The sequence below is a fragment of the Notamacropus eugenii genome, chromosome X, assembly GCF_028372415.1.
Source record: "Notamacropus eugenii isolate mMacEug1 chromosome X, mMacEug1.pri_v2, whole genome shotgun sequence".
In the NCBI taxonomy this organism is placed as follows: domain Eukaryota; kingdom Metazoa; phylum Chordata; class Mammalia; order Diprotodontia; family Macropodidae; genus Notamacropus; species Notamacropus eugenii.
The window spans coordinates 77,265,633-77,278,615 of NC_092879.1; the positions used below are offsets into that span (position 1 = coordinate 77,265,633).

General features: G+C 38.3%; 1 protein-coding gene across 7 annotated transcripts in view; it reads right to left on the bottom strand.

Moving 5' to 3' along the window:
* Window positions 1-12,983, bottom strand: part of BRWD3 (bromodomain and WD repeat domain containing 3) — a 125,966-nt gene that overhangs the window by 31,425 nt on the left and 81,558 nt on the right. For all 7 annotated transcript variants that reach the window (XM_072627018.1, XM_072627017.1, XM_072627013.1 and 4 more), the window contains exons 22-24: window positions 8,424-8,500; window positions 7,739-7,916; window positions 6,858-6,974 (exon numbers count right to left, since the gene is read on the bottom strand). In XM_072627018.1, the coding sequence (XP_072483119.1) occupies window positions 6,858-6,974; window positions 7,739-7,916; window positions 8,424-8,500 (372 nt within the window). The remainder of the gene's footprint in view (window positions 1-6,857; window positions 6,975-7,738; window positions 7,917-8,423; window positions 8,501-12,983) is intronic.

Below are 12,983 nucleotides of genomic sequence, written 5' to 3' on the forward strand. Positions count from 1 at the left end.
AGGGAATGAGATTTCACTCACATAAGACAGTTAGACAGTTTGGTGAAGAACATCAATTGCCCAGTAGTGTAAATCAGAACACTATAGAACTACAGAAGTTATGTAGAGGCTACTACTTTCTAAGGGCAACTTAAATGTTAAATTAATTCTGAATTATGAGGACCTATACAGTTTGGAACTGCATTATCTCGATAGCTCAAAATAAACTAAAAGAATAGAATTCAGAAATTTAAAGTAAGTAGGCATATGGGTCAGTAGTTACCCAATTTTGGATAATCTCCACCATATCAGGTTTGTTTTGTTTTGTTTGGGGCAGTAATACCATGACCACAGTGGTTCTTTTGGAATTCACCCTTCTTTGAGATATCTTGAAAACCTATCCCTACATGCCTTGAAAATATATCTGCTCTAGGGGGGGGAGCCAAGATGGCAAGAGTTGAAAGATGCACATACGCTAGCTCTTCCCTCACAGCCCATAAAACGCCTGAAAAAATTGACTCTCAACAAATTGTAGAGCAACAGAAGCCACAGAACGACAGAGTGAAAGAGATTTCCACCCAAAGGTAACCTGGAAGGCTGACAGGGAAGGTCTATCCCATGGGGCACTGAGCAGAGCCCAGCTCTGGCCGCACAGCACCAGGAGGAACAGGCCCGGAACAGGCCTCCAGGGCAGAATCCTCCACAGGGAAGGTCTCAGATCCCTCAACCCACAAGTGCCAAAGAAAGTTTCAAAGATCAGTAAGAGGGCTATCACAAGAGAGGGGAGCAGGGCCCCAGGCAGCAGTGGCAGAATCGTCTATCTGTAAAGCACTGGGCCTAAAGCCCCTGGGGGAATTGAGCAGCTAATCTGCATCTCAGCCCTGAGCATGGTCCTGGGGTGAAGAGGAGCAGCACTGGGACCCTCCTCTTGACAAAGGATTCAGAAGTCAAGTAACTGGCTAGGAAAATGCCCAAAAAAGGGGAAAAAAATAAGACCATAGAAGGTTACTTTCTTGGTGAACAGGTATTTCCTTCCATCCTTTCAGATGAGGAAGAACAGTGCATACTGTCAGAGGAAGGCAAGGCTTCTGCATCCAGTACGTCCAAAATGAATATGCAGTGGGTTCAGGCCATGGAAGAGCTTGAAAAGCGAGTCCACAGTTTGCTAAAGAAGACTCAAAAAAATGCTGAAGAAAGTAACACCTTTAAAAATAGGCTAACTCAATTGGAAAAAGAGGTCCAAAAAGCAAATGAGGAGAAGAAGGCTTTAAAAAGCTGAATTAGCCAAATGGAAAAGGAGGTTCAAAAGCTCACTGAAGAAAACAGTTATTTAGAAATGAGAGTGGAACTGAGAGAAGCTAATGACTTTATGAAAAACCAAGAAATTACAAAACAAAACCAAAAGAATGAAAAAATAGAAGATAATGTAAAATATCTCATCAGAAAAACAACTGACCTAGAAAATAGATCCAGGAGAGATAATTTAAAAATTATGGGACTATCTGAAAGCCATGATCAAAAAAGAGCTTAGACATTATCTTTCATGAAATTACCAAGGAAAACTGTCCTGATATTCTAGAACCAGAGGGCAAAATAAATATTGAAAGGATCCACCGATCACCTCCTAAAAGAGATCCGAAAAGAGAAACTCCTAGGAATATTGTGGCCAAATTTCAGAGTTCCCAGGTCAAGGAGAAAATACCGCAAGCAGTTAAAAAGAAACAATTCAAGTATTGTGAAAATACAATCAGGATAACACAGGATCTGGTAGTTTCTACCTCAAGGGATCAAAGGGCATGGAATAGGATATTCCAGAAGTCAAAGGAACTGGGATTAAAACAAAGAATCACCTATCCAGCAAAACTGAGTATAATACTTCAGGGGAAAAATTGGTCATTCAATGAAATAGAGGACTTTCAAGCATTCTTGATGAAAAGACCAGAACTGAAGAGGAAATCTGCCTTTCAAACAAAAGAATCAAGGGAAGCATGAAAAGGTAAACAGGAAAGAGAAATCATATGGGATCAGCTGATCTGACTATATAATGAAAACTAATTCAGAACTAACTACCACATCAGTAATCACCCATTTTTTGGTCTAATATAAGAGTTCATTTCATTTTTTTTTTTGTTTAAGTTATTTGGAGTTTGCTACACCCAGGGCTTTTGAGCAATCTTCCTAAATTAAGTCTGCATAGCATGCAGGTATGAGGATGCTGAGTAATCTTCAATCATTTGCCTTCTGTATTATTTATACCCAAACCACATATTTCAACATGCCTTTCACAATAGTCCCTGTGGTCTATCTCTTCCCTGATGTCACCAAGTAGCAAACTGTGTGGAATTGGTTGGAAGGACGCAGCCAGTGTGTGAATTTGCTTGACTGTACTCACATGTTACAAGGAAAGAAGAGAACTGAGACACTTATGTCAAGAACTGAAGAATGAAACCAATATTAAGAAACACACAGGACACTACCTCTGAACCCACTGCCCGCAAAATATCTGTAAAAAAAGAACCACCAGCGAATTCTGGAACAGCAGAAGCCACAGAACAACAGAACGGAGGAGATTTCTGCTCCAGAGAGCCTGAAAACCTCTCGCAAAAGGTCTCTCAAGCCCGGACCCGGAGCAGAGGCCAACCCTGCCTCGGCGGCGCAACGCCGAAAGGAGAGGATCCAAGCAGGCTTCAGGGACGGAATCTCCAGCAGCCACGCAGGTCCCCCCACCCACAGGTGACAAGGGTCAGTGACAGGGTCTCTTCGGCGGGTCGAGAGGGGTATGGGGTGCCCCCATAACTCAGGCCCCCTCGGGAGGCAGCAGCTCAGGCGGGAGCAGACCGGGGCTCCCCAAGCAGCCAAGAGCAGGGATCCATTGTTGAAGGTCTCTGCATAAACCCCCTGAGGGAACTGAGCCCCTTGTGGTGGCCCTGCCCCCACCCTAGCACCTGAACTTAATCTCACACTGAATAGCAGCCCTGCCCCTGCCCAAAGCCCTGAGGCTGGGAAGCAGCATTTGAATCTCAGACCCCAAGTGCTGGCTGGGCGGATCTGGAGGCGAGGTGGGGGTGGAGAGGACACTCAGAAGTCAAGTCACTGGCTGGGAAAATGCCCAGAAAAGGGAAAAAAATAAGACTACAGAAGGTTACTTTCTTGGTGAACAGGCATTTCCTCCCTTCCTTTCTGATGAGGAAGAACAATGCTTACCATCAGGGAAAGACAAAGAAGTCAAGGCTTCTGTACCCCAGCCCACTCAATGGGCTCAGGCCATGGAAGAGCTCAAAAAGGATTTTGAAAATCAAGTTAGAGAGGTGAAGGAAAAACTGGGAAGAGAAATGAGTGACATGCAAGCAAAGCATGAAAAACAAGTAAACACCCTCCTAAAGGAGACCCAAAAAAATGCTGAAGAAAATAACACCTTGAAAAATAGGCTAACTCAATTGGAAAAAGAGGTCCAAAAAGCCAATGAGGAGAAGAATGCTTTCAAAAGCAGAATTAGCCAGATGCAAAAGGAGATTCAAAAGCTCACTGAAGAAAATAGTTCTTTCAAAATTAGAATGGAACAGATGGAGGCCAATGACTTTATGAGAAACCAAGAAATCACAAAACAAAACCAAAAGAATGAAAAAACGGAAGATAATGTGCAATATCTCATTGGAAAAACAACTGACCTGGAAAATAGATCCAGGAGAGACAATTTAAAAATGATGGGACTACCTGAAAGCCATGATCAAAAAAAGAGCCTAGACATCATATTTCATGAAATTATCAAGGAAAACTGCCCTGATATTCTAGAACCAGAGGGCAAAATAAATATTGAAAGAATCCACCGATCACCACCTGAAAAAGATCCAAAAAGAGAAACTCCTAGGAATATTGTGGCCAAATTCCAGAGTTCCCAGGTCAAGGAGAAAATATTGCAAGCAGCTAGAAAGAAACAATTCAAGTATTGTGGAAATACAATCAGGATAACACAAGATCTAGGAGCTTCTACATTAAGGGATCGAAGGGCATGGAATAGGATATCCCAGAAGTCAAAGGAACTAGGACTAAAACCAAGAATCACCTACCCAGCAAAACTGAGTATAACACTTCAGGGGAAAAATTGGTCTTCCAATGAAATAGAGGACTTTCAAGAGGACTTTTCTTGATGAAAAGACCAGAGCTGAAAAGAAAATTTGACTTTCAAACACAAGAATGAAGAGAAGCATGAAAAAGTAAACAGCAAAGAGAAGTCATAAGGGACTTTACTAAAGTTGAACTGTTTACATTCCTACATGGAAAGACAATATTTGTAACTCTTGAAACTTTTCAGTATCTGGGTAGTTGGTGGGATTACACACACACACACACACACACACACACACACACACACGCACACACACAGAGACAGAGAGCACAGAGTGAACTGAATAGGATAGGATCGTATCTTAAAAAAACGAAATTAAGTAGTGAGAGAGAAATATATTGGGAGGAGAAAGGGAGAAATGGAATGGGGCAAATTATCTCTCATAAAAGAGGCAAGCAAAAGACTTTTTAGTGAAGTGAAAAAGAAGGGAGGTGAGAGAAAAGCATGAAGTTTACTCTCATCACATTCCACTAAAGGAAGGAATAAAATGCACACTCATTTTGGTATGAAAACCTATCTTACAATACAGGAAAGTGGGGGATAAGGAGATAAGCAGGGTGGGGGGGATGATGGAAGGAAGGGCATGGGGAGGAGGGAGCAATTTGAGGTCAACACTCATGGGGAGGGACAGGATCAAAAGAGAGAACAGAAGTAATGGGGGACAGGATAGGATGGAGGGAAATATAATTAGTTCTTACACAACACTACTATTATGGAAGTCATTTGCAAAACTACACTGATTTGGCCTATATTGAATTGCTTGCCTTCCAAAGGGAAGGGGTGGGGAGGGAGGGAGGAAGAGAAGTTGGAACTCAAAGTTTTAGGAACAACTGTTGAGTACTGTTCTTGCCACTAGGAAATAAGAAATACAGGTAATGGGGTATAGGATGGAGACAAGGGCAGAGAGGGATGATAGAAGAGAGGGCAGATTGGCAGACAGGGGCAATTAGAATGCTCGGTGTTTTGGGGTGGGGGGAGGGGACAAAAGGGGAGAAAATTTGGAACCCAAAATTTTGTGAAAATGAATGTTAAAAGTTAAATAAGTAAATAAAGGAAAAAAAAGAAAAAAAAGAAAGAAATTCCTTTTTAATAGTCTAGGTAATCACTTATGGAGATCATAAATATGAAGGACACAGAACACTTCTTTGTCCTAAAACATATTTAAGGTTGTCCAATTCTTTGTATCGGTAGCCAGAACATTTTTCTGGCTCCATAATGCATTATGTTACCATTTTCTTTAATAGGGAATTGATTAATTAATTAATTAATTAAATCATAAAATGTAAAAAAAAAGAAACACAAAGAAAGGTGCCCAAGACATTTGGAAGTGGACAGAGACAAGGATACTTGTTACTAGGGCAAAATGTTCATATTTGTTAAGTTCATGATAAATAAAATTTGAATTTAAAAAGTGAAAATATCATTTAGGAGTAGGTTGTCAAGTTCTTCATAGAATTTCTCTACTTCAACCTTGGCAACACGTTGGTAACAAAAACTATCACCATCTTCAAGGATCTCCCAGAACATCATGAGAACTGCCAATCGAAATGATCAAGCAGCCCATTCAGGGATGTTTTTCATTGCCTTTGGGCATGATGCTGCCACCTCCACTGGTTTTTCTGACAAAAGCCTATGAGTCACTCTTATATTTTACTGCAATGGCTTAATGTCTTCCTCTGTGACCAAAACGGAAGGGCTTTAGTTCCTACAGTAGTGTATCAGACAGCAAGATATCAACTCCACTGCAGGTGGAACAAGGTCTCTCATTAAGAAAACCAATAGTTAAGTTAGTATTTGTAAAATGGTCAAAAGATTACAGGGTTCTTAGGACCTTTTGCACTAAACAAAATATTTAAACAATGAAAATTGATGCTTGCCAAAGATGTAATATGTGTTTAGGTATTCTGACACATCTAATTTTCTAAATGCAGTCTTATAAATAGGTTCTAACATTGCAAAAGTACTGATACTTTCAACATTTCATTGTTCAACAAAAGTTGTCCTCAGCTGTCTCGTAATAGTGTGGTAGTAACCCCAAATCTTCCAAGGCAGTAAAGCATAAGCTTCCTCAAGTTTCTACCTGGGTGGAAAGGCTTTAAGTACACTATAGGCAACAGACTGTCTCTCTTATCCAATGAATGATCAGTCAGCAATCAAAACAGAGGTTTCACTAACTACACACCTTCTAGTTACTTTAGAGATAACATCACAGTTTTCATAAAGAAGTTAAGAGCTATGGCTTCTTGTTTAGAGAGATTTCATAAATTTTGTACTAGCCAATTACAAATACGGTTAACTATATTCATTAATTTATTCAATAAAATGCCCAAAAGAAAGGAGTGCTTTTTTTATTTTTTAAAACTTTTCCAATTTAATTGATGATGTTCTAAAAAATGCCAATTTTCCAAAATTAAAACTTGCATTTAGGATCAAATTGCAATATTTGCTTTTTAAATTAAAAAAAAACTTCAAAATTTTTGTTCTAAAGTAACACTGAATAAAATGGGCATTTCCATATACACAGAAGAATAGAAAAAGAGAACTAGACAGGAAACTGCCAATCTGTCCATATCTTGCTTTTCTTTGTAAATTCACAAGGAAAATTTTAAAACTTTCTCAGTCTTTCTGCCTCTCCTTTTGTTCTCTTGTGTGCACTTACAAATATCTTCTCAATTCAACTATTAGAAATGAAGTCACTAGAGAAAATAATGAATACTTTTCATGACCATGCAAAGCAATTAATAAAAATCACCTCATCTCCCATCTGTGGAACTAGTGGGGAGCGGCGTGGGATGGTGTCCAAGATCCATGGGGGTGCGAGCCACTCTTCACTGGGTTCACCTGTTACAGCAGGCAGTCCGGTAGGTTTCTGAAAAATAAAATTGAGACATCTATAGTCATAAATACATGAAAAATAACATATTAAACATTAAACATAGCTTGTCCATAGCATAGTCTAACATTTCATTTGCAAAAATTTTCTTTCAAGAACTAATAAAAACTTTCCTGACAATATAAGTCTTTCAGGTGCTACCCAAACTGAAGCAAGAAATACTAATCATTTTTAAATATACACTATATCTTTAATACAAGGATTGCTGTTCTATGATAGTACATGAAATTAAATGCAATCCACAATGTTTTTGCTGATGCTAGATCTCAATCTATCAATGAAAGAGGCAACAGAATGCTTAACTATAGTATTTTAGATTCAAAGGGATCACACCTTATCAGCAGGAAAAGCTAAAAATGATAAAAAAATCACTGAAGACCACAAAAAAAAATTGAAATGAAGAAAAATTAATAGCAAAGGAATTATGTATCATACAATTTACTTTTTGCTACTTTTCCAGAGGCAAATATATATATATATATACACACACACATATATATGTATATATATCACATAAATTGCAGACTAAGAAAAGATTCACAGTATCTGAATATTTCATAACTCTGCATGACAACTTCCAACAATTCGAATAATAAAAAATGTTTTTAGGGAACAGGAAATAAAATCCACTATCTAAAAGTAGGTTACATGTTATCAACAAAGTGAATTTTAAATCCATTTAGTCTTTCAGTACTAAAAACTTATAAAAGACCAAAAAATTCAGCCCTCAAATTCCAGACCTTTTTTCTTGTCTGTTTTGGTTTCTTTTTCTTTTCTTCTAGTGATTTAGCATCCTTCAAATTTTCTTCCTCGGAGCTGATACATATTTTCCGTGTCATCTGTCTGGTTTGTCTCTTTGGAGGTTGCAGATTAATTCCAGCATCCACTATCCAATCAGAATAATCACTTGATGAATCACTGCAAATAAAATAAATGTACAAAGAGTTCAGTAATGAATATCAATTGTTTGGTTTACATTTAAATTTGACATACTCATTTTTAAAATGTATACACAGTGGGCATTTGTGCCAGCGTAAAGAGAAAATTTATTACTGTATTACTGAAATTATTTATAGTGAGATGATTTTTGATTAAAAAAAAGAAGATACGGCAGCTAAGAGGATCCACACAGCAGTACGACTGGCTGCTGAAATAGGTTCTGATACAAGACTGTCTAAATAAATATAAGTATTACCTCAAACATTAATCCCAAGGTGTATGTTGAGACTAAAATACAATTCATACATGTAGGGTTGAGATACATGCTATTTTAATCTGTATTTCAGCAGATTCATGAAACTTTCAGGACTTCAACAAAACTGAAGAAGATTCAGAACAAACAAAGTTTATACACATACACACACACACATACACACACACGCATATATATATTTTTTATTAATTGTTTACTAATAAACAAAGTACCAGGAGGAACTTTCCATTTGCCACTCAGCTACAACATCATCTGCAGACGCATCGCTTGTGCCTCCAGTTTCCTCCTCCTGCAATCAAAATCAAAATCAAATCAAGTCTCTCCTAGAGACAGCTCAGTCAGTTCTGCTATAACGTGTGTTTTGGAAAGCCCAATTTGTTCCAATGTGATTGATATATTAGAAAACATTTGGAGCATAATGCAATTTCATGTTTGCTCATGTGAGAATTCATAGACAACCAACACTGAGAAAGTAGAAAACTGCATCACTTCATCATAACTCCCAAGCTGCAACCCTAAAGATGCCCGCTTCCAAGCAAAGTGTAGGTCTTTTTCAAGGTTAAGTACCACATTTACTGGCTTGGTTGACTGATCCAATTGACTTCAGATCCTTCACTTGATGTTTAATATTATTTCAATACATTTTCACAAATTATTAGGCTCTGATGGACTCTGAGGGCACATTCTTGGAGTTTTATTTTGTTTTAACCACAATGCTGGCTTACACTAAGATATGCTCTTAGTAACTTCACACATTATAACTGAAAATTCATTCATATCAGGGTGGAATATTGGAACAATGTCTTTTGTGTCTCTTTAATTAGGTCACTCTTTAAGTATCACGTATAAGGGCTACTTTAATTCTTACTTTATCAAAATTCTTGTGTTCTTGCTTCCATTGAAATGAATAAATGGGACAGGAGTTATTCTCCTACATAGATATTTGGAGGTGATTTGAGAATGTGCCCTCAGTGCATTGCCTTCATAATTCTTTTACAGGGAGATAACTCATAGAGATTGGGAGATAATCAATCATGATTATTCACAATTATAGGCAGCTCTGTGCACCTTGCATTTCTTTACAGAGTTTTAATTTGGCATTCCCAAGTCATTTATTTTCAGTGTGAACACCTGGTTCCCAAAATGGGTTAAAGTTGATAAAACATCAAAAGTTAGCCCACATTTGCAAGAGTAAGCTGGCTTGGAGACATGATAGAGAAAGCCTACGGTGCAGCCTGGAAAAGGAATGAGACAGTGCCTTACTTATTGTGTACCTTCTGATGCAGCAGGCGCCAAGGAAAGTTGGTTTGTAACCACTACCAACCCCCCTTCAGTCCTGAATCCTGAATCCCTCCAGTAGCTGAAGATTTTGCCATCTTGACTCCTGTAGGAATCAGGAGGCAGGCTGAACAGTATCCAAAGACATCTATATCTATCTATCGCTATCTCTATAGAGATAGCGATCGATAGGTAGATAGATAGATAGATAGATAGATAGATAGATAGAGTTCTTAACCATTTACCATGTATCAAACTATGCTACCATTTTTATTAATTTTTTTTTATTCCACAGACCAAGGTTCTGAGTGTTGTGCCCCCAATTCCATATTTCCCATAAGCCCTGTGGTTTTTAATTGCTCAATTTTGCACAGCTTAGTGATTTGGGGTAACACGCATAGCTTGATAGCAGAAATTACTGTAGTATCCCAGGAAAACTCCACAACATTCTAATTAAATATTTGCAGGATTTCTTCTATGCATCTTTGTGACTGGATTTAGTGCATGGTTATTATAACTAAGCACAAGTTATAATTTTAATAACAACTGTCATATTATACAATTTTCAATATTTTAATCCGAAGTATACCTCTTACACCTAAACCCAAGGATATCTCTTCTTAAATTCAAAATTCATTATTTTAAAAATATCTCAGTTGTCTAATCAGTGCATACCCAGTTATACCTAAATAAAACGTTTCAAATAATAAGATTTCTCAAGCTGAGGGAGGTGGATCTTGTAAATTGAGTGAAGCAATGATCATAATAAGGTAGAGGAAATACAGCATTTTAGAACAGTAACTCAAAACTTCCGAGGACCAGTAAGTCCTATGGTAGTAGGGGATCATAGGTGTCACATGACATGCTGTAGAATAAGGCGAGTGTGTTCTTTGGTTTTGCTTGGCTGTCCTTTGTTATAAATTATGTTTGGGGAGAAGGAAAAAGTTGGGGGCAATGGGAAGTGACAGTGAGAAGGGGAAAATCATCAACAAAACATTAAAAAAGAAGATATGACTGAAGCTGAAGAGTAAAGCTGCAAGTATCACTGTGAGGAAAAACAAAAGTTAAAGCACAGGTGAAAAGAAATGGGAGGCATGCAAAGGCAAAGGAGGAAGAAAGAAATTTGTCATGTTGTTTCCCGATTCCCTCGTATTTTCATATTATGTTGATAGCTTTCATTTTTGAAGAACTACCCATTCATAGCCTTTGACTATGGATCTTATATTAATATATTCGTATCAATTCCCTATTTTGGACATCAGACCCTTAGCTGCAAAGATCATTTCCCAATTTGTTGTTCCCCTTCTAATTGCACTGATGCTATTTGTACAAACACTTTTGCATTTTATGTACAAAGTCTACATTTTATCTTTGTAAAAACCACTATCCTTTGGTCAGGAACTATCTGCAGTTGTTAATGATGCCACCTTCACTGCTCCTCTAATATGCTTATGATACAACTCTGGTCATACTTCCTCATTTACAGAACATGTTGGGTCACTTACAACAAGCTGTATATTCTATCTTCTGTTGTATCATTCTACATATGACTTTTAGTCAGCAGATAAGGATCTACCAGACAGACAAAAATGCAAATAAGAGAAAATATGCATAGATTTTACATGTCATAACCCATTAACACTATTTGTATTTCAGTTTCTTCCTACCATCAACTAGGAATATTCTCAGTAATTGTCACAAATACATAATTCTGGAAGCATTCTGGCAACATACAAACAGAACTAGATGATACTGATAATAACGTAGGCTGAAGGAATGAAATGAATATGAAAACTCTGGTCTATAATGTGGCCTCTCCAGAAGGGTAAAAGGGACACAATCACAGAATCTCGGTGGTGGAAAGGCTCCCAGAGACCACAGATTGCAATCAATTATACCCCCCCCCCCCCGCCCCACCCCAGCAACAGGTAGGTGTTGCTTTGGCATATATAGCTCTAATCATTAAGCAGTTTTTCTTTATATCCAGCTCAAATCTGTCTTGACTGTATTCTAACTCCTACCCACTGCTCCTCAAGCATAACACAGAAGAAATTTAATCTCTTTTTTAATCCCTCCAAATATTAACAGTATCGATTATAACATACTGTCACCCAGGCTAAGTATCTATGTCTAGATATACCTGGCTTCATGTCCGTTGCAAGGCCTCTTGCCACTTGGGGAGCCCTCCTTTCAATACTCTCTACCTTAAAGACTTTCTTACCATGAGGAATCCTTATAGACGAGGAAAGTACCACAAACTACACCAAGAGCAAAAGGTAAGAAGATGCTCATGGAATTATCATTTACAAAAGGAAGAAATGAAGACCTTTTAAAGTAAAGTGACTTGCCCAAGATCAAAGAGCTAGTTAGTTTAGTGGCAGGACCACAATTCCAATCCAGATTCTCCAAATACAGTGATCTCTAGTCTGTGCTGTATTTATGCACCTCATTTAAGTCAAACTGCTTTGCAAAGTATCCCTTGCATTCAAGTGTCTAAGAGCCTTTTGCTTGTCCCATTGAAGTTAGGGAGCAATTAATTATCTTAGAATGGATAGTCTTTCTTTTACTAGAGTGATTCTATTCCCCACTTTTCACATTTTCAATCTGGTCCTCCTGCCAAAGGAATAAGGAGACAGAATCCAGCAAAGACAATGCCCACACGTCTAACAATAGCTCTGGCCCCCCCAGCTACACCCTCACTAGATGGCTTCAAGTGGTATCTGCTTCGTTGGCATCTCCTTGCTCAGCTCTCAGCCAGGCCAGAGCTTCAATCTCATCAGCTTCGAGAAACCAGAAAGGACAATCAAACTCATTGCCGAGGGGCCTGCCCCCAACTCCCTAACACAGGGCCTACCCACTGCCTTTTTCTTCAGAGGAATGCTAAATAAATCCTTTTAAAAATCCTCATTCTGGAGCTTTATTATCAAGCCTTCCTTTTTTTAGCCGCTAGGTGGCACTGCAGTGAACAGAGTCCTGGGCCTGTAGTCAAGAAGATTCTTCTAAGTTCAACTCAGCCTCAGATACTTCCTAGCTGTGTGACCCTGGGCAAGTCACTTCACCCTATTTGCGTTAGTTTCTGCATCTATGAAATGAGCTGGAGGAAAAAATGGCAAACCACTCTAGGATCTTTGCCAAGAAAACCCTAAACGAGCTCACAAAGGAGTCAGATGTGACTGAAAAATGACTAAACTGACTCCCTTTCTAAATGTTTATTTACCACTCCTTTTCTTTTTTGAGGTGGGGGGAAGTTTGGAGTTGGTAAAGAAATGACAACTAGACGTGGACCAGAGATTTCCTTAGTATAGGGAACTCAGTTAAATTATTAGAAAACTACCTAGTACAGAAAAATCACTCTTGCCCAGAATCACACAGGCAATAAACTAACATCCTATTAGTTGTAGAAGCTAGGATATTATCAGTAACTAAAGTCAATCTATTAGGTCTATAATCTAAAAACTTTATAATCTTACCTGTTTTGAAAATCAGCAACAAAT